This window comes from Hemitrygon akajei, unplaced genomic scaffold (genome assembly GCF_048418815.1).
Source record: "Hemitrygon akajei unplaced genomic scaffold, sHemAka1.3 Scf000115, whole genome shotgun sequence".
NCBI lineage: Eukaryota > Metazoa > Chordata > Chondrichthyes > Myliobatiformes > Dasyatidae > Hemitrygon > Hemitrygon akajei.
In genome coordinates this window covers 685,947-708,651 of record NW_027332001.1, presented here as the reverse complement: position 1 = coordinate 708,651, position 22,705 = coordinate 685,947, and the positions used below count along the sequence as shown (strand labels likewise).

General features: G+C 44.9%; 1 protein-coding gene across 3 annotated transcripts; it reads right to left on the bottom strand.

The window, feature by feature from the left end:
* Nucleotides 1–1,881: 1,881 nt before the first annotated feature.
* On the bottom strand, nt 1,882–22,109 carry LOC140723466 (uncharacterized). Of its 3 annotated transcripts, none has more exons than XM_073038042.1 (4): nt 21,972–22,109; nt 20,381–20,548; nt 5,059–5,184; nt 1,882–3,725 (listed from the first exon to the last, which is right to left on the bottom strand). In XM_073038042.1, the coding sequence occupies exon 4, from the start codon at nt 3,316–3,318 to the stop codon at nt 2,602–2,604; it is 717 nt and encodes a 238-aa protein (XP_072894143.1). In that variant the 5' UTR covers nt 3,319–3,725; nt 5,059–5,184; nt 20,381–20,548; nt 21,972–22,109; the 3' UTR covers nt 1,882–2,601. The 3 variants fall into 3 exon arrangements, with proteins under 3 accessions (XP_072894143.1, XP_072894145.1, XP_072894144.1); XM_073038044.1 differs by having other exon boundaries at nt 20,381–20,544; XM_073038043.1 differs by lacking the exon at nt 5,059–5,184.
* Nucleotides 22,110–22,705: the final 596 nt, after the last annotated feature.

Here is a 22,705-nt window from a genome sequence, read left to right as displayed (position 1 = left end):
AAATTAGAGGAGCATAAGTGCTTGTGAGTCCTTGAGCAAGAGGCCCTAAAGGTTTGCTTGCAGATTGAGTTGATTAAGGATGACAACTGTAATGTTAGCAATATAAGAGCAAGGATGGAATACTATAGCTTTATAACGCATTGGGCAGATCACTGTTGGTGTATGGTGAGCAGATTCCGACCTGTACTTCCGACTTATTATCTGAGCAAAAGATGTGTTCGTATTGGAGTGGGTCCGGAGAAGTGTCAAAGAATGATTCCAGAAAGACCAAGAGTGGATGACCTGGATGAGGAAGTACGTGGGAAGGGATTCACTCAGTCATCCAACCCACAGAAATTTATCAATATCCTCTGCTGCTGATTTCCACACACAAATAAATCAAAAGGTATATGCCCAATCAAATCGATAATTAATCGATCAACAGCCCCCAAACAACACGGCACAGCCGGACACATAACAGGGGACTTTACATCTCACAACACTGGATTCAGTTACGAAACCGGTGATTAATGTTGTTGTCGCTCTGAAATGATATGAAACGCACATTAAGGTGCATTTAAATGCGAGTGCATCCCCACAGGTGACGTCACACAGACCCCATCACGCCTGACGTCACGCATGGGCTTCCCACACCGGGATCTGCCCTTACGTGCACAGCGTCTTACGTCATCCATGCGCTGGTAAGCTCGGGCTTTATCAGTTTAATAGCTGGGCTAATAATCACGTGACCAGCCATCCCCTACCGCTGTCAACAGAGGATTCAGGGGCTGCGCTATTCCCATTGGTGCAAAGCGATGTCAATCACTTGTTACCACCAGTCACAGAGGTGGACAAGTCCAGAGGGCGTTTACCCCGCTGAGTTCGCCTCCCGCTCCGGCCTCAAACTCCACATCACAGCGGAGTAAATGTCCGTTTTTTGATTTATTTCCATTTCCCTCCAAGGGAAGTTGGGGCGTTTGTGAAGCGTCTTCTGCGGCCGGAGTCTGATGTGTCGCCGAGAGGTAGGAGGAGACCGCTCGGCCCGTCGGTTTGATGCCGGTTCCCCGGGGAGGGAGAGTAGGGATTTTATTGAAAGGAAAATGATGGTGTGAGAGGGGGCGGACAGGATGTTTGTCCCGGTGGAAATCTGTGGAAATGTCTGAGCCCACGCTGGTGGTGAGCAGAGGGATTCACATTGGGGGGGAAACACCGGCAGATGGTTGACCTGCAAGTGGGGCCAATGACAGGGGTAGGAGGTGAGTGGTTGGGGCAACACGGGGCTGCGGAAGATGGACATTTTTTGCACAGAGGATTAACAAAGTGGTTAGAGAGTATTTGTTATAGAGTGTGCAATGGAGTTTCAACAGACTGATCCCTGAAATGGTTGGGTCATCATATGAAGGAAGATCAAATGTGATAACCCTTTCATTTAGAGAATCGAGGACTGAGAGGTGAACACATTGAAATCCACATCATAACCAGTTGAACCAGGGATCCCAGTCTCTGAAAAAGGGGGTGGATGCCTATATTTTATAATAAAACCCCTATTGTTTTACCTTTACCTCCTCTCCCAGTTTTATGGTTGCCCTGGTCCTTCACACCCCCTTACCTGCTTAATATTCAGCCCATTAGCAACAGTCAGCAATTCATTCTTTTTGGCTTTTCCTAATGCCTTAGGGGTTGACGCTTCCAGAAATTTATAAATGTCCATTGCTGCTGATTTCCACACACAAATAAATCAAAAGCGATTTCCCCAATCAAATCGATAATTCATCGATCAATAGCCCCCAAATTTGTTCATATCCCAGACGCAGGCCCTAAATTTGTTACGAACCATAATGCTTTAGAAACAAGCCAGCAGCAATAGACTACACCTGGAGTCTGATTTTGATGTTAAATCTGTCTTTATTAGAATCTACTTGTAATATTGCAACTTAAACAAGATAAACAGAAGTTAACAGTGTTAAGTTTGTAAATGTGTGTAAATATAACTCACAAACTATTGAGCTCGGGGGAAACTAGGCTTGGAGTCTTGAGATGGTAAAGCATGAAAGTTCAGTTCAACTACAGAATAGGCAATGAGAGAGAGAGATTTGTAATCCAGGGTAAATGGCGAGAGAACGCAAATATGTAGAATTCCACAGGTACCACGGTGGTAAAATGAGAGAACAGTCGCTGTAGATTTTATCCGACATCATTCCAAATCCACATACAAATCATCACTGAAAGTGACTTGTCACAAGGGGTATTGTCTTCAAGTGAACTACCACACCACAGCCAGGCAAGGGTCAACACATAAGTGGTCTCCACAGGACATCCCAAATCAGATCCACTCCTATGGATCAAACAAGGTGACAACCACACATTCGCTGTACATGAATCGATAATTAGCCCACCTTTGTGGGCATAGGAAACTTCTAAACAGTGACCCTTGGTCACTAGTTCCCTGGTTTTGATCCTTCCATTTTTCCGCATTCGTCTCCGTCTGACTCTGAGTGTCTGTGTCCTCGGTTAAAACTGAACAAACTGTGAGCGATGTAAACAAGCTGCAAGTCAGACTGATTCACCTTCTTAATCTCTCTCTCTTAAAATGACAGTCCACAGCAAACGAAACTCAGGGATTCATAACAACGGCCAGTCCCCACTGTGAACTGACTGGTGTGCCAGTAGTTGGGACGACTGAGTGAATCCCTTCCCACAGACTGAGCAGGTGAACGGCCTCTCCCCAGTGTGAACTTGCTGGTGTCTCTGTAGGTTAGCTAACTGAGTGAATCCCTTCCCACAGACTGAGCAGGTGAACGGCTTCTCCCCAGTGTGAACTCGCTGATGACTCTGTAGGTTGGATGACTGAGTGAATCCCTTCCCACAGACTGAACAGGTGAACGGCTTATCCCCAGTGTGAACTCGCTGATGACTCCGTAGGCTGGATGACCGAGTGAATCCCTTCCCACAGTCTGAGCAGGTGAACGGCCTCTCCCCAGTGTGAACTCGCTGATGCCTCTGTAGGGTGGAAGAGTGAGTGAATCTCTTCCCACAGACTGAGCAGGTGAATGGCCTCTCCCCAGTGTGAACTCGCTGATGTCTCCGTAGGGTGGATGACTGAGTGAATCCCTTCCCACAGACTGAGCATGTGAACGGCTTCTCCCCAGTGTGAATTTGCTGGTGTACCAGTAGTTTGGATGACTGAATGAAACTCTTCCCACAGTCTGAGCAGGTGAACAGCTTCTCCCCAGTGTGAACTCGCTGATGTAGCTTAAGATTAGATGACTGAGTGAATCCCTTCCCACAGACTGAGCAGGTGAACGGCTTCTCCTCAGTGGGAACACACTGGTGTGCCATTAGGTCAGATGACTGAGAGAGTCCCTTACCCGAAATTCAGCAGATGACCAGCCTCTGCCCGGTGTGATCTGACTGGTGTGTCCACAGGTGGGATGCCCGGCAGAATCTTTTCTCACAAACAGAGCAGGTGAATGGTCTTGTCCAGTGCGAACTTGCTGATGTACCTTCGGTTGAGATGACCGAGTGAATCCATTCCCACTGTCTGAGCAGGTGAACGGCCTTTCTCCTGTGTAAAATGCCGGGCTCGCTAGTTGGTCAGATGACCGAGTGAATCCCTCCCCACGGTCTGAGCAGGAAGGCTGGTCGATGGAATCCCTTGTTCCACTTCTTAAATATCTAGACAGAGACAACAAAACTGGCATGCCGTGTTTGAGCTTCCTGGAGACAAATTCCTTCCCATTTTTAACCTGTAAAAGATTTACAAAATCCATCAATGGGTGTAGGACAACATTTCAGATGAGATTACTTGAGATGCCGAGGTTTGATTTGGTATCACACTGTTACAGTGAGGTTAAACCCAAGTTGGACAGAGAAATCATCTCCTGACTGGGCAGAGTGCTGGTATCTGGAATGACCATCAATTCCCTAATTCGTTTCAAGTTCCAACTCCTTAAAGTGCAGGGTTACAAGCTGCAGCTGGATGCACTTCTTGTAAGTGAGGGCATCAGGGACACTACAGGTCCCCCATCTTCCCTCCAATACCCTCTCTAACTTGTAATAACCAATATGTACATAAATCTTGCACTGTGCATTTTTTTTACCCAGTGACAAAATGTGTGCAGTGAATTTTATATAGAGCGGTATTCATTTTCACATCTGGAAAATCACAGTCAATAGGAACTTTTATCTCCTCTGGGTTCGATCCAGTTCATCTGCACACTCACACAACCTATGTAGCTGGCCTGTAATGGGTAATGAAGGATTTTCTCACCAAAGTTTTTGCATATTGTCAATATGTGGTTTGCTTGCTAAGTTAAGAAGTCAGATTTCCAAATATCACTTCACTTCTTCCCACTTGCAAATTCTCCAGCAACTTTTGCATCAACACAATACACACAGGTAACACCAGTTTCTGTACTCCCCTGAAGCCTCCCCCAATGACTGACAGTGGTGAACTCAGTGATGGCAATTCCAATGAATATGAAGGGAAGGGTAGTAGTCTGTCTCATTGGAGTCTGGCACATTTGTGATGTGAAAGCTACTTGCTTCCCTGGGCAAAGGTGTTTCATATCATTAAGTACCCAGAGAGAATGGGACAAAACATGTTCTCATGGGTAGAAAGGTCCAGTACAAGAGGAGGTAGAACAAGCAACAGACACAAAATGCTGGAGGAACTCAGCAGGCCAGGCAGCATCAATGGAAAAGAGTACTAATGCTGAATTTTGCCGGCATTTTGTGTGCGTTGCTTGGATTTCCAGCATCTTCAGATTTTCTCTTGTTAGTGATTGGAGGTAGAACAAAGGTGATTTTCTCAACTGGTGATGTAAAAGATTTTGTTCCCTTTCTCCGAGTTCCTAATCCTTGCATTTAGATAGCTGGAGCTCAGCTCTGTCTGAGAGATCCATCGGTTCCCATTCACTCAGCAGCCAGAAGCTCCCCGGGGCCCGTGTACGGATCGTGGGGCTGAGAGAGAGGGATGAGAGCAGGACTGTTCCGGGATTGTTGGCCACTGTGTCCGGATTTCACAGCAATTGTTCCGAAGTCGGTGTTTAAGATGAAAACACGGAGAATCGCTCTTACCTGCACCCGAAATTTTCAAAGCCCTCTGTGTACTGCGCGCATGCGTGAAACTCAGGGACGTCCTCAGCCTGACGCTGGTGCATTTCATCGGCACTTCAGCCCCGGTGAGATTCTTAACGCATGGCCCTATGGGTAATCACAGTGCCATTAAACATTTCTGCAAGCACCGGTTCAATGTCCATACCTCATTTTTTTTATCGTGGGTATAGAAAAATCTGCAGCTGTTTTAACACGGAAAGCTGCTCCTATAAGCAATATACTCAATATCAATGTGTATCTAATGCCAAAGTAAAATGCAGATATAAAACACAGGAGATTCTGCAGTTGCTGGAAATACAGAGACGCACACACACAAAATGCTGGAGGAACTCTGCAATTCAGAGAGCAACTAAGCAGCGGAGTACACAGTCTAGACATGCTGAAGGGGCTCGGCCTAAACGTTGTCTATTTATTCCTCTCCAAAATTTCTGCCTGATCTGTTGACTTCCAACTGTGTTTTGCAGAAATTAACCACCTTTTTTTTCGATCAACCAGTTTCCAAATGCTTCTAATCTTTCACTTTTAACCACATCGGGCTGGTCTTATTCGTCCTCCTCCTCTGGACCCCATCTCTCTCTGGAGCCCCTGACTCAGGCTGGCAAATCTTCGGTTTCTGACTCTGCACCATCGGAGATTCACTCGCTAGTCTGCTGTCAGACTTTAGAGGTGCATTGTGTTACGAGACCGCAGGTTCGCTTACTGTGAGTGTCGCTTTAAGTGCCTGAGTGAGGCGGGGCTGTGACGTCAGACACAAGGAGAGAGAGAGAGAACGTCAAAACCACAGTGAGCTTATCGTCTTATTCACCCTGGAGAAAATCATGCAGGGAATTCATGCAGGTGTATAAGATGATGAGAGGCATTGGTCGTGTGGATAGCCAGAGGCTTTCTTCCCCAGGGCTGAAGCAGCTAACATGAGGGGGAATAGGTTTAAGCTGCTTGGAAGTAGGTACAGAGGAGATGTCAGAGCTAAGTTTTTTAAGCAAAGAGTGGTGTGTGTGTGGAATGCACTGTCAGTGACGGTGGTAGAGGCAGATACAATAGGGTCTTTTAAGAGACTCTCAGATAGGTACATGGAGCTTAGGAAAATGGGTGGCTATGTGGCAGGGTAATTCTAAGCAGCTTCTAGAGTAAGATACATGGTCGGCACGGCAATGTGGGACAAAGCATCTGTAATGTGTTGTGCATTTATATGTTTCCATGAAATTCACGGGAAATCTCCTATCCCACAGAGTGGTGACTAGTTGCAGCCTGTCATCTCAGGGAGAGTGAGAGGGGAACGACAGGGAGAGATTTTGATATACTGATATGGAACAGAAACATGGGCAGGAACCAGATGGGCTGAGTGGCCAATCTAGTGTACATTGTGAGTGTGATAGAGACAGTAAGTACCTGAGACATGGGATTTGATACAGAACTGATTTATCGTTCACAGATCCACAATATTAAACGCCAGTCTAGTTTAAGGCTAACATCAGCAGAACAGACTCCTCCAATGCTCAGTGACCAGGGTTCAGTCCTGGGTGTGATGAGCAGCCGCAAGAACTGCAGAATCTGACAGTAACAGTCCCTCATGAACCTGCAGCTGCCTTCAGTCACCGTGATGGTTAAACATTTAACACAGAGATGATTTGAACTTCCTCCCTGATGTAGGAGCACTCAGACTGTAGATGTAGGGGGTAAGGAAAAAAAAGAGATAATAAAGTTGTTTGCACCATTAGGGATAAACAGAGAGAAAGAGGTGGAAAGTTTCTTGAATGCATCTATTTCAATGCTAGGAGCATTGTAAGAAAGGTGGATGAGCTTAGAGTATGGATTGACAACTGGAAATATGATGTTGTATCTATTAGTGAAACATGGTTGCAGGAGGGGTGTGATTGGCAACTAAATATTCCTGGATTTCGTTGCTTCTGGTGTGATAGAATCAGAAGGGCAAGAGGGGGAGGTATTGCAATGCTTGTCCGAGAAAATATTACAGCAGTGCTTTGACAGGATAGATTACAGGGCTCATTTAGGGAGCCTATTTGGGTGGAATTGAGGAATGGGGAAGGTATAGTAACACCTATAGGGGTGTATTATAAACCACCTAATTGGGAGCGAGAACTGAAAGAGCAAATTTGTAAGGAGATAGCAGATATTTGTAGTAAGCACATGATTGTGGGAGATTTTAATTTTCCACACATAGAAACATAGAAAATAGGTGCAGGAGTAGGCCATTAGTCCATTCAAGCCTGCACCGCCATTCAGTATGATCATGGCTGATCATCCAACTCAGAACCTTGTACCTGCTTTCTCTCCATACCCCTGATCCCTTTAGCCACAAGGGCCATATCTAACTCCCTCTTAAATATAGCCAATGAACTGGCCTCAACTGTTTCCTGTAGCAGAGAATTCCACAGATTCACCACTCTCAGTGTGAAGAAGTTTTTCCTCATCTTGGCCCTAAAAGGCTTCCCCTTTATCCTTAAACTGTGACCCCTCGTTATGGACTCCCCCAACATCGGAAACAATCTTCCTGCATCTAGCCTGTCCAATCCCTTTAGAATTTTATACGTTTCAATAAGATACCCCCTCAATCTTCTAAATTCCAGTGAGTATAAGCCTAGTCGATCCTAGTTCATCCATGCAATCTTTAAATGAGTCTTACTTCAGTGGTTGGTAAGTTGATGGAGAAGATCCTGAGAGACAGGATTTATGAATATTTGGAAGGGTATAATATGATTAGGAGTAGTCAGCATGGCTTTGTCAAGGGCAGGTCGTACCTTACAAGCCTGATTGAATTTTTTTAGGATGTTACTAAACACATTGATGAAGGAAGAACAGTAGATGTAGTGTATATGGATTTCAGCAAGGCATTTGATAAGGTAACCCATGCAAGGCTTATTGAGAAAGTAAGGAGGCATGGGATCCAAGGGGACATTGCTTTATGGATCCAGAACTGGCTTGCCCACAGAAGGCAAAGAGTGGTTGTAGATGGGTCATATTCTGCATGGAGGTTGGTGACCAGTGGTGTGCCTCAGGGATCTGTTCTGGGACCCTTACTCTTCATGATTTTTATAAATGACCCGGATAAGGAAGTGCAGGGACAGGTTAGAAAGTTTGCTGATGACACAAAGGTTGGAGGTGTTGTGGATAGTGTGGAGGGCTGTCAGAGGTTACAACGGGACATTGATAGGATGCAAAACTGGGCTGAGAAGTGGCAGATGGAGTTCAACCCAGATAAGTGTGAGGTGGTTCATTTTGGTAGATCAAATATGATGGCAGAATATAGTATTAATAATAAGACTCTTGGCAGTGTGGAGGATCAGAGGGATCTTGGGGTCCGAGTCCATAGGACACTCAGCTTTCTCTCATAATCTTTTTTTCCCTTTCCTAATTAAGCCCTTTGTCCTCCTCTGCTGGTCTCTGAATTTCTCCCAGTCCTCAGGTGTGCCGCTTTTTTTTTTTGCTAATTTATATGTTTCTTCTTTGGACTTGATACTATCCCTAATTTCCCACGGGTGCACTACCTTCCCTGGTTTATTCTTTTCCAAACTGGGATGAACAATTGTTGTAGTTCATCCATGTGATCTTTAAGTGCTTGCCATTGCATATCCACCGTCAACCCTTTAACTATCATTTGCCAGTCTATCTTAGCTAATTCACATCTTATACCTTCAAAGTTACCCTTCTTTAAGTTCAGAACCTTTGTTTCTGAATTAACTATGTCACTCTCCATCTTAATGAAGAATTCCACCATATTATGGTCACTCTTACCCAAGGGGCCTCGCATGACAAGATTGCTAACTAACCCTTCCTCATTGCTCAATACCCAATGTAGAATGGCCTGCTCTCTGGTTGGTCCCTCAGCATTCCTATGCAATGGCAAGCATTTAAAGATTGCATGGATGAACTACAACAAGTGTTCACCCCAGTTTGGCAAAAGAATAAACCAAGGAAGGTAGTGTCTGACAAGGGAAATTAGGGATAGTATCAAGTCCAAAGAAGAAACATATAAATTAGCCAGAAAAAGTGGCACACCTGAGGACTGGAGGAAATTCAGTGTCTAGCAGAGGAGGATAATGGGATTAATTAGGAAAGGGAAAAAAGATTATGAGAGACAGCTGGCAGGGAACATAAAAACTTCTTTGGACTTGATTGCCATTGCATATGAATGTTGAGGAACCAACTAGAGAGAAGGCCATTCTATATTGGGTATTGAGCAAAGAGGAAGGGTTAATTAGCAATCTTGTCGTGCGAGGCCCCTTGGGTAAGAGTGACCATAATATGGTGGAATACTTCATTAAGATGGAGAGAAACATACCGTAGATGTCGGATTATAAGCCGCTACTTTTTTCCCACATTTTGAACAGCTTTGAACACTGCGGCCTTTACTACGGTGCGGCTAATGCATGATTTTTTTTCATGCCGCCAAAAACATTTTGCCTCGTAACAGTAGACCAATAAAATTGATGAGTAGTTCACAGAGGTCCAATGAAATTGTACGATAAATCAAGCACACTTTCACAATTAAATTATTGTAAATCAGTCATTTGTACTCACCCTCATCAACATGGAAAACACTCGAAGAAAAGCATTGTGCTGCCTTTATGGCAGTTATTTAGTTTATAATATTTTCGCTTAGTAATTCATTTGTTAGTTAAAGTTAGAAGTGTTTTAACTATATTTGTTTTCTGTACTACATCGCGGGATGCTATGACGTCACACCCGGTTTCGCCGCGTCTTGTGGGAAAAATACTGGTTTGCGATAAACGGGAAGGCGGGGGGCGAGCGGCAGAGCGGCGGAGTCAAAACGCTGCTTTTAAGTTAAAGGCGATCAATAACTTTTCCTGGTAGGCTGCAGTATATATATTTTTTACCAGTCGTTAGGAGATATTGGAATGTTGTTCAGTAAAAAGTATACGCAACGTATATTTAAAAGTAGCCGCGTTACAAGCACGGTTCGAGAAAAAGCATTTGCAATATGTATTTGTTTATGTTACCATATGGATTTAATTAAAAGTTAAAAAATCCTCACGTGTAATATCTTTCTGTGTAAATATCTCATATTACAACGTGGGACACCTGCGGCCGAAAATCCGGTGCGGCTTGTACAAGTACAAAATTGATTTTATTTCTAAAATTAGAGCCAGCGGCTTTTAATCAGGTGCGCTCTGTAGTGCGAAATCTACAGTAGTTAATTCAGAAACAACGGTTCTGAACTTAAAGAAGGGTAACTTTGAAGGTATGAGACGTGAATTAGCTAAGATAGACTGGCAAATGATACTTAAAGGGTTGACGGTGGATATGCAATGGCAAGCATTTAAAGATCGCATGGATGAACTACAACAATTGTTCATCCCAGTTTAGCAAAAGAATAAACCAGGGAAGGTAGTGCACCGATGGCTGACAAGGGATAGTATCAAGTCCAAAGAAGAAACATATAAATTAGCAAAAAAATGCGGCGCATCTGAGGACTAGGAGAAATTCAGAGTCCAGCAGAGGAGGACAAAGGACTTAATTAGGAAAGGGAAAAAAGATTATGAGAGAAAGCTGGCAGGGAACATAAAAACTACTGTAAAAGCTTTTATAGGTAAGTGAAAAGAAAAAGATTGGTCAAGACAAATGTAAGGACCTTTAAGTCAGAAACAGGTGAATTGATCATAGGGAACAAAGACATGGCAGACCAATTGAATAACTACTTTGGTTCTGTCTTCACTAAGGAGGACATAAATAACCCTCCAGAAATAGTAAGAGAATGAGGGTCTAGTGAGATGGAGGAACTGAGGGAAATACATGTTAGTAGGGAAGTGGTGTTAGGTAAATTGAAGGGATTAAAGGCAGATAAATCCCCAGGGCCTGATGGTCTGCATCCCAGAGTAGCCCAAGAAATAGTGGATGCATTAGTGATAATTTTTCAAAACTCCTTAGATTCTGGATTAGTTCCTGAGGATTGGAGGTTGGCTAATGTAACCCCACTTTTTAAAAAAAGGAGGGAGAGAGAAACCGTGGAATTATAGACCGATTAGTCTCACATCAGTGGTGGGGAAAATGCTGGAGTCGGTTATCAAAGATGTGATTACAGCACATTTGGAAAGAGGTGAAATCATCGGACAAAGTCAGCATGGATTTGTGAAAGGAAAATCATGTCTGACGAATCTTATAGAATTTTTTGAAGATGTAACTAGTAGAGTGGATAGGGGAGAGCCAGTAGATGTGGTATATTTAGATTTTCAAAAGGCTTTTGACAAGTTCCCACACAGGAGATTAGTGTGTAAACTTAAAGCACACGGTATTGGGGGTATGGTATTGATGAGGATAGAGAATTGGTTGATAGACAGGAAGCAAAGAATGGGAGTAAACGGGACCTTTTCAGAATGGCAGGCAGTGCAAGGCTCAGTGCTGGGACCCCAGTTGTTTACAATATATATTAATGATTTAGATGAAGAAATTAAATGCAGCATCTTCAAGTTTGCGGATGACACGACGCTGGGCGGTGGTGTTAGCTGTGAGGATGCTAAGAGGATGCAGGGTGACTTGGATAGGTTAGGTGAGTGGGCAAATTCATGGCAGATGCAATTTAATGTGGATAAATATGAGGTTATCCATTTTGGTTGCAAGAACAGGAAAACAGATTATTATCTGAACGGTGGCCGATTAGGAAAAGGGGAGGTGCAACGAGACCTGGGTGTCATTGTACACCAGTCATTGAAGGTGGGCATGCAGGTACAGCAGGCGGTGAAAAAGGTGAAAGGTATGCTGGCATTCATAGCAAAAGGATTTGAGTACAGGAGCAGGGAGGTTCTACTGCAGTTGTACAAGGCCTTGGTGAGACTGCACCTAGTGTGCAGTTTTGGTCCCCTAATCTGAGGAAAGACATTCTTGCCACAGAGGGAGTACAAAGAAGGTTCACCAGATTGATTCCTGGGATGGCAGGACTTTCATATGAAGGAAGACTGGATCGACTAGGTTTATACTCACTGGAATTTAGAAGATTGATGGAGGATCTTATTGAAACGTATACAATTCTAAAGGGATTGGACAGGCTAGATGCAGGAAGATTGTTTCCGATGGTGGAGAAGTCCAGAACGAGGGGTCACAGTTTAAGGATAAAGGGGAAGACTTTTAGGAGTGAGATGAGGAAAAACTTCTTCACACAGAGAGTGGAGAATCTGTGGAATTCTCTGCCACAGGAAACAGTTGAGGCCAGTTCATTGGCTATAATTAAGAGGGAGTTAGATATGGCCCTTGTGGCAAAAGGGATCAGGGGGTATGGAGAGAAAGCAGGTACAGGGTTCTGAGTTGGATGATCAGCCATGATCATACTGAATGGCGGTGCAGGCTCCAAAGTCTGAATGGCCTACTCCTGCACCTATTTTCTATGTTTCTATCCACTGTCAACCCTTTAAATATCAATCTTAGCTAATTCACGTCTCATTTCTTCAAAGTTGCCCTTCTGTAAGTTCAGAACATTTGGTTCTGAATTAACTATGTCACTCTCCATCTACTTAAGAATTCCACCATATTATGGTCACTCTTACCCAAGGGGCCCTCGCATGACATGATTGCTAACTAACCCTTCCTCGTTTCTCAATACCCAGTCTAGAATGGCCTGCTCTCTAGTAGGTTCCTTGGCATGTTGGTTCAGAAAACCATTCTAAGAAATCCTCTTCCTCAGCACCCTTACCAATTTGGTTCACCCAATCTATATGTAGATTGAAGTCACCCATTATAACTGCTGTTCCTTTTTTGCACGCATTTCTAATTTCCTGTTTAATGCCATCCCCAACTTCACTACTACTGTTAGGTGGCCTGTGCACAAATCCCACCAGCGTTTTATGCCCCTTAGTGTTACGCAGCTCTACCCATATCGATTCCACATCCTCCAGGCTAATGTCCTTCCTTTCTATTGCGTTAATCTCTTCTCTAACCAGCAACGCTATCCCACCTCCTTTTCTTTCCTGTCTATCCCTCCTGAATATTGAATATCCCTGGATATTGAGCTCCTATCCTTGGTCACCCTGGAGCCATGTCTCTGTGATTCCAACTATATCATATTCATTAATAACTATCTGCACATTCAATTCATCCACCTTATTACGAATGCTCCTTACATTGACACACAAAGCCTTCAGGCTTGTTTTTACACCACTCTTAGCCCTGATACAATTATGTTGAAAAGTGGCCCTTTTTGATTTTTGCCCTGGATTTGCCTGCCTGCCACTTTTACTTTTCTCCTTACTACTTTTTCCTTCTGCCCTCATTTTGCACCCCCTCTGTCTCTCTGCACTTGTTCCCATCCCCCTGCCACATTAGTTTCAATCCTCCTGAATAGCAGTAGCAAACGCTCCCCCTAGGACTAGGAGGAGGGACAGCCCTTCAGTGATTCCTGTGTATGCTCCCTGGAAGCCTCAAGAAATGATAGTGATCATGAATCAGGCCCCAGATAGAAAAGAGAAACCAGCACAGTTTGCTCAGTGTGTCCACAGTACTACACAAATGTTTAATGTGACTCCGCAAGATTTATTCGGTCTCTGCTGCATGATTCTCTCAGCTGAGGAGGGGCGGAAATGGAAGGCAGAATTGAGATACCAAACCTATCAGGAGTTACAGGTGGGAAACCATAACCAGAATGAACAGACAGACCAGATTATTCAAGCCTTGGAAAGGGCTCTCCAGCAACCTGTAAACATCACTAAAGTACCTAAATGCAAACCTAAGCCTGGGGAATCGGGACCAGACTATTGGGAGTGATTTGTGGCCTGCTACGGCACCTCCGCAGGAGACCAAGCCTTTAATGATGGGAATCTGTCCCCCCAGTTCAATGCCTTACTGCTCCAATGCTTACCAACTAAGTTAGCCAACATGATTAAAACAAATAATACGGATCGGCCAGACAATGACCGAAATCGAATGCGACGAGCTTTGACATATCATTAGGACCCAACTTTCGAATCTCGATCAACCCTGAAGGGAACTAATATTAAAGGTGAATATGCTCAGTGGGAAGAAGGACGCGAGCGGGCTATATCTGAGGAACAGAAATGGGAACAACAACCCGTTTAGAAACTGACAAGAAGATGCTTCCAACCATGAGTGCCAACCCTCAGGAAGAGCCCAATGTAATATTGCAAGTTGCTGGAAATCCAGTTCCATTTATGACTGATATGAGGGCAACCACAACACTCTCGATCAGGAAATAGTATCGGTAAAGGGATTCCAGCTATCAGACGCTACAATCACTCTGTCAGGCTTCGAAGGCACGGAACGTACGTATTCACGTACCCAGCCACCGCAGGTGGAATTACAGGGGAACCAGTGTGAGGTTTCATTTATAGTCACCACCAGACGGGGGTGTAATCTCGTAGGGAGAGACTTGCTCTGTCCGTTGGAAGTCGAGATTCTATGCACGGACAAGGATATCATGCTGGAACTGCGAACAACTGATAGCTTCCCCTGACCACCCAGTGGTGGGCACTTTATCTGGACTCCAGTACATTTGAACCCCTTCTGCCAGTGGCCAGCTCTCATGTGTCTCTGTGTTATGACCCTACGTGGTGCTCAACTGAGGAAAGCTAATATTATGCACCCCTCGAGGGGCAGAAATTCCCAGTCATGGTGATTGGAGAGGTTAAAGGAAGAGACAGCATTGCATTTCTTACTGAAGTTCCAGATTTCTTTTGGTGACAGACAGGATTGGTGGTTCCCCATACCACCTTCAGGGTTTGCCCTGGGTTCAAGCCAAAGAGCCTAGGGCTCCTTGCCTACACCCTGACGAAACAGGCCTCCAGCACCGAGGGAGACTGGCAAGACTTTGCCGCGGGCCAACTCCGATACTGGAAGGAGTCTCAGGTGAAATCGAGACATCTGGTAAGACATTCTTTTAATAGTGACCGAACCCAAGACGTTGTACCCCATCTCTGGGCAATTTCAGTCCATGAAGTCAGCCCTCCTGTCCGGATCACAGTGAAAGTAAGACAGACTCTCCCATCCATTCTGCAATACCCCCTCTAGCCTGTCCGGATCACAGTGAAAGAAGGACAGACTCTCCCATCCATTCTGCAATACCCCCTCTAGACCGTCCGGATCACTGTGAAAGAAGGACAGACTCTCCCATCCATTCTGCAATACCCCCTCTAGCCTGTCCGGATCACTGTGAAAGAAGGACAGACTCTCCAATCCATTCTGCAAAACACCCTCTAGCCCGTCCGGATCACTGTGAAAGAAGGACAGACTCTCCCATCCATTCTGCAATACCCCCTCTAGACCGTCCGGATCACTGTGAAAGAAGGACAGACTCTCCCATCCATTCTGCAATACCCCCTCTAGCCTGTCCGGATCACTGTGAAAGAAGGACAGACTCTCCAATCCATTCTGCAAAACACCCTCTAGCCCGTCCGGATCACTGTGAAAGAAGGACAGACTCTCCCATCCATTCTGCAATACCCCCTCTAGACCGTCCGGATCACTGTGAAAGAAGGACAGACTCTCCAATCCATTCTGCAAAACACCCTCTAGCCTGTCCGGATCACTGTGAAAGAAGGACAGACTCTCCCATCCATTCTGCAATACCCCCTCTAGACCGTCCGGATCACTGTGAAAGAAGGACAGACTCTCCCATCCATTCTGCAATACCCCCTCTAGCCCGTCCGGATCACTGTGAAAGAAGGACAGACTCTCCCATCCATTCTGCAATACCCCCTCTAGCCTGAGGCAACGTTTTATGAGGATGGAAACTCTTTTGTGGATCGAGCAGGAAAACGATATTCTGACTATGCGATAGTGTTGGGCAGTGAAGTAATTGAACAGGCCTCTTTTGAAGTGGCTGTCTCCGCCCAGAAGGCTGAGCTGTTTGCTCTGACTCGTGCCTGTATACCAGCAACAGACTAAAGTGGGAACGTTTACACAGACTCCCGTTATGCATTTGGAATTGTACATGACTACGGGGCTCTCTGGGAACATGGGGATTCCTGACTTCCTCTGGCCACCCCATTAGTAATGCCACCTTTGTAAACAACTTACTCACCACTCTACAGCTACCTCGAGTTCTGGCTGTTATTAAATGTGCTGCCACACACGCATGTCCGACTGTGTCACTAAACACAATGCTCTAGCAGATCAGACAGTGAAAAGTGCGGCACAATCCTCAGTAGTTGTAGCCTCCTCGCGTTCCCGTCAAGCAACCCTCCATGACTAAAGCAGAACGGGTTTGCTGGACATGTGGGAGGTACGTAATTTTCAGGGGGACGCCTCTGAGGAGGAGCACAAACTGTGGTCCCAGATGGGGGTGCCAGAAAGACCCTGACCTAGGTTTTTGGATCACCCCAGCGGGACAGGTTTGGGTTCCTACACAGCTTTTACCAATATTGGTTGATTATATACATAATTGTACACACCTGGGAAAGGAGCGAATGGTTGGTATCCTGTACCCTGCACACCGGGTACGACTCCCTTGACAGGTGGATCTTTTTCGTGTCTACAAGTTGATTTTATCGAATTGCCTAGAGTACATTGCTATAGATACTGCTTAGTTATTATAGATGTGTTTAGTAGATGGATTGAAGCTATTCCAACTACCATTAATACTGCTGTGACAGTTGTGAAGGTATTATAAAGGGAAATAATTCTTAGTTACAAGCCAGAGATGCTGAGTTCAACATTGGCTCACACTTTATGGTGAAAGTAAATGAAGGGGTATGTAACAAACTAGCTATCAAGCAACAATTCCACTGTGTACACCACCCATGGGCCGCTGGCAGAGTGGAAAGAGCCAATGGCACTCTGAAGAGTAAATTGGCCAGACTAACAGTGGAAACTGGACTCACTTGGTTGAAGGTCCGACCATTAGCCCGATTCCACATGAGGGTTACCCCACAGGGGAAAACAGGGTTGTCACCAGCTGAAATCATTTCTGGACGGCCCACGAGGACACCCTGGGAACAAAGTCTCAGGATTAAAGGCAAAGTGAATAAGAATAAGGAACCTTGGTTCTCGATGGATATTGGAACTCTGATAAAGAAGAGAGAGATGTATGACATGTATAAGAAACAGGGAGCAAAGAAGGTACTTGAGGAGTATAAAAAGTGCAAACAAATACTTAAGGAAGAAATCAGGAGGGCTGAAAGAAGACATGAGGTAGCGTTGGCAGTCAAGGTGAAGGATAGTAAGAGCTTCCACAGGTATATTAATAGCAAAAGGATAGTTATGGGATAAAATTGGTCCTCTTGAAGATCAGAGCGGTTGGCTATGTATGGAACCAAAAGAAATTGGGGAGATGTTAAATGGTTTTTTTGTGTCTGAATTTACTAAGGAAACTGGCATGGAGTCAATGGAAATAAGGCAAACAAGTATTGAGGTCATGGAATCTATACAGATAGAAGAGGAGGAGGTGCTTGCTATCTTGAGGTGAGTAGATAAATCTCCAGGACCTGACAGGATATTCCCTCGGACCTTGAAGGAGACTAGTGTTGAAATTGCAGGGGCCCTGGCAGATATATTTAAATGTCGTTATCTATGGGTGAGGTGCCAGAGATTTGGAGGATAGCTCATGTTGTTCTGTTGTTTAAAGCAGGCTCTAAAAGTAATCCGGGAAATTATAGGCTGGCAAGTTTGATGTCGGTCATGGGTAAATTATTGGAAGGAGTACTAAGAGATAGGATCGACAATTATTTAGACAGACAGGGACTTATTAGGGAGAGTCAACATGGCTTTGTGCCATGTTTAACAAATATATTAGAGATTTTCGAGGAGGTTACAAGGAAAGTGGATGAAGGCAAGGCAGTGGATGTAGTGGACTTCAGTAAGGCCTTTGACAAGGTCCCGCATGGGAGGTTAGTTAGGAAGATTCAGTCACTAGGTATACATGGTGAGGTAGTAAATTTGATTGGGAATTGAGAATGGGAGAAGTCAAAGAGTGGTAGTGGAGGATTGCTACTCTGAGTGGAGGCCTGTGACTAGTGGTGTGCCACAGGGATCAGTGCTGGGTCCATTGTTATTTGTCATCTATATCAATGATCTGGATGATAATTTGGTGAATTGGATCAGCAAATTTGTTGATGATACAAAGATTGGATGTGTAGTGCACAGTGAAGGTTTTCAAAGCTTGCAGAGGGATCTGGACCAGCTGAAAAAATGGCAGATGGAGTTTAATACAGACAAGTGTGAGGTATTGCACTTTGGAAAGTCAAACCAAGGTAGAACATACAAGTTAAACGGCAGGGCACTGAGGAGTGCACTAGAACAGAGGGATGTAGGAATACTGATACAAAATTCCCTAAAAGTGGCATCACATGTAGATAGGGCAGTAAAGAGAGCTTTTGGTACATTGGCCTTTATAAATCAAAGTACTGAGTGTAAGAGTTGGAATGTAATGGTGAGGTTGTATATTGCATTAGTGAGGGGGAATTTGGAGTATTGTGATAGATAGATAGATAGATAGATACTTTATTCATCCCCATGGGGAAATTCAACTTTTTTCCAATGTCCCATACACTTGTTGTAGCAAAACTAATTACATACAATACTTAACTCAGTAAAAAATATGATATACATCTAAATCACTATCTCAAAAAGCATTAATAATAGCTTTTAAAAAGTTCTTAAGTCCTGGCGGTAGAATTGTAAAGCCTAATGGCATTGGGGAGTATTGACCTCTTCATCCTGTCTGAGGAGCATTGCATCGATAGTAACCTGTCGCTGAAACTGCTTCTCTGTCTCTGGATGGTGCTATGTAGAGGATGTTCAGAGTTATCCATAATTGACCGTAGCCTACTCAGCGCCCTTCACTCAGCTACCGATGTTAAACTCTCCAGTACTTTGCCCACGACAGAGCCCGCCTTCCTTACCAGCTTATTAAGACGTGAGGTGTCCCTCTTCTTAATGCTTCCTCCCCAACACGCCACCACAAAGAAGAGGGCGCTCTCCACAACTGACCTATAGAACATCTTCAGCATCTCACTACAGACATTGAATGACGCCAACCTTCTTAGGAAGTACAGTCGACTCTGTGCCTTCCTGCACAAGGCATCTGTGTTGGCAGTCCAGTCTAGCTTCTCGTCTAACTGTACTCCCAGATACTTGTAGGTCTTAACCTGCTCCACACATTCTCCATTAATGATCACTGGCTCCATATGAGGCCTAGATCTCCTAAAGTCCACCACCATCTCCTTGGTCTTGGTGATATTGAGACGCAGGTAGTTTGAGTTGCACCATATCACAAAGTCCTGTATCAGTTTCCTATACTCCTCCTCCTGTCCATTCCTGACACACACCACTATGGCCGTGTCATCAGCGAACTTCTGCACATGGCAGGACTGCGAGTTATATTGGAAGTCTGATGTGTACAGGGTGAACAGGACCGGAGAGAGTACGGTTCCCTGCGGCGCCCCTGTGCTGCTGATCACCGTGTTAGACCTACAGTCTCCCAACCGCACATACTGAGGTCTATCTGTCAAGTAGTCCACTATCCAATCCACCATGTGAGAGTCTACTCCCATCTCCGTTAGTTTGTGCCTTAAGATCTTGGGCTGGATGGTGTTAAAGGCACTAGAGAAGTCAAGGAATGTAATCCTCACAGCACAACTGACCCCCTCTAGGTGAGAGAGTGATTTGTGCAGCAAATACGTGATAGCATCCTCCACTCCCACCTTCTCCTTATACGCAAACTGAAGAGGATCCTGGGCGTGCCTGGTTTGTTGGCTCAGATTCTGTATTATCAGCCGCTCCATGGTCTTCATCACGTGCGACGTCAAGGCAACAGGTCTGAAGTCATTCAACTCCTTTGGTTGTGGTTTCTTTGGTACCGGGACAATACAGGATGTTTTCCACTGTCTGGGTACTCTTTTCTGCATTGTGTGCAGTTTTGGTCACCGAATTACAGGAAGGATATTAATAAGGTTGAAAGAGTGCAGAGAAGGTTTACAAGGATGTTGCCAGGACTTGAGAAACTGAGTTACAGAGAAAGGTTGAATAGGTTAGGACTTTATTCCCTGGAGCGTAGGATAATGAGGGGTGATTTGATAGAGATGTATAAAATTATGATGGGTATAGATAGAGTGAATGCAAGCAGGCTTTTTCCACTGAGGCTGGGGGAGAAAAAAAAACAGAGGACATGGGTTAAGGGTGAAGGGTGAAAAGTTTAAAGGGAATATTGGTGGGGGGGGGAGAGCTTCTTCACAACTGGGTCTGACTGGTACTGGCATAACTGGTTCTTCTGGGCACATTCAGTCTCACTCCCAACTATTTCCTACCTTCCTTTGTACAGGTATGTAATGTCTAAAGGACCAGTGTTTGAGTAAATGCGACTCACCAAACTTTCTCCCGACTGAATCACTGGAATCTCCGAGTCAGATGGGTTCACTCCAGTTGATGCTCTCAATCCTCGGGCTACTTCACTTATTGCTGTTCCCTCATCTTCAGTTGTGATTTGTCTCCAGTTGGGGTTTTTCTTCAAATAAATCTCTCACCGCAGGTCTGACTTTAACATGAAAGATAATGAAGCACGTTAACAATGAAAAGGAGGACCAAACATTTCTGCTTAATGTTACTAGGAACAAAACTCACTGAAATTTAAACGTTGAAGGCAAATATAATGATCTCAGTGAACAATCTTTAATTGTCCCTCACACATCACAAAACAATACGGGATAAGAAGGAGCCATCATTCAGTCATGGTAAGACACAAGACACAGGAACAGAATTAGGTGATTCAATCCATCTGGTCTGCTCCACCACTCAACCATTCAATCATAGCTGATTTTTAATCCAACACCATATTCCTGCTTTCCTCCTGTAACCCTGAAGCTACTCAGCAATTATCAGTATATTAATCTTCACAAATAGACACAAATGGCAGCCTCAAACAAATTCTGCGGCAACAAATTCCACATATCAGACATCTTTTGGCCAAAAATTTTTTCTCATCTCAGTTTTAAAGGAAAGCATCTTTATTCTGAGACGGTGCTCTCAGATCACAGACTCTGTCTAATGGAAACATCCTCTCCATGTCCACTGTATCCAGGCTTTTCAGCATTCGGTAGGTTTACTTAACCATACATCCCTCCACCACCCCCACCGTCCCTCTGAACTCCATTGAGCACAGGTCCAGAACCATCAAATGCTCCTCATATATAAATCCGATCATTCCTGAGATTATTCATGTGAACCTCATTAGCAACGACTGCACTGTACACATTTCCAGGAATAACAGACAAATCGGTTCCAGGATAATTTACAGGGAAAAGTTGTGCTTCCTTTACTGTTATACTATCACTCCATTTCCAGGTTGAAACAGGACCATTTCAGGAAATTTGTATTACAGATCCTAGAATACAGATCTTGTCTTGTACATACTGGACCGACCGCCGTCGCTGGGCTATGAACGCGCAGGAGTAATGTATGGCTCAGCTCTACTGCGGGGAGCTGAGGCTCGAACCATTCTCCCCCTAGACTTCCCAGTCCCTCGGTAAAGCAGGCAGTGAAACCAAAGATCCCCACATCCTGGGACGTTCTCCTTTCTCACCCACCTCACTCCGGGAGAAGACACAACAGCCATAAAGCTCCAGGACAAATGTGAGGAGCCTCAGGAAACGAGGCGAGTTCGGGGAAGTTAATGAGTCTCAGCAGCCAACATCACACCACGTGATCTGGCGTCACAAAGCGTAGGGCGGGGCAAATCTGCGACTCACAGCCTCACGTGACCTGACGGCGGGACTTCCATTTCAATTCTGTGAAAACAGACAGCCTGGGCTCCTGGTTTGGATCGTTCAATGCAGATTAAGTGAAGTCGACACATTTCTGACGAGCCCAGATAGTTGGGAAACAAGTGAATTCCTGGCCCTCAATTCCGGGCTCACGGCCAACATCGGATCTCCCCGCTCGGGATCGGTCTCAATACTCACCGATGGGAAAGTGATATCTTCGGCCCGCAGACAGTGATCCCGACGGAACAGACGAAAGTCTTTCCTGAACACACAGCCGACCCACTTCAGCTCTGAGCGAAGAGGATTACACCGTCCACCCGGAGACTGTGAACATGCGCGAAGAGATTGTACATCATCGGGAGGCGGGGCCTCGGAAACAGATACGAAGATGCTGCCCATTTGCGGTTAAATGGGAGGGGCAAACGGGATCACGTGTCAGGATTGGCGACACCCCCTCCCCACCCAGGCAGAGACTCCAGCTACTCATTAGTCTGTGGATAGAAGCAAACTTGCCGCTCACATCTCCTCTCACCTTAAATGTATTAGACATTTCAACCCCCAGGAAAAATATATCGTCTTTCCACTCTATCTATTCCTCTTGTAATCTTATAAACGTCCATCTAGTCTCACCCCAGCCTGCGCCGCTCTGGAGAAAACAACACAAGTTTGTCCAGCCTCTCGTTATAGCTCATGCCCTCTAATCCAGGCAGTGTCCTGATAAACCACTTCCCCGCCCTGTCCAAAGTCCCGACATCCTTTCGGGAATGGGGGCGACCAGAACTGTATGAAACACTCCAGATGTGGTCTAACTAGTTTTATAAAACTGTATTACGAAATGTAACGTTTTAGAAAAGAACCAGCAGTAATGGAGTTCACACTGGAGTCTGGTTTTGATGTTAAAACCATTCTCTTTATTAGTATCTACTTATAGT

Excerpts from the sequence above, each read along its gene's own strand:
- LOC140723466 (XM_073038042.1), bottom strand. The coding sequence starts at position 3,318 with ATGGCACACCAGTGTGTTCCCACTGAGGAGAAGCCGTTCACCTGCTCA.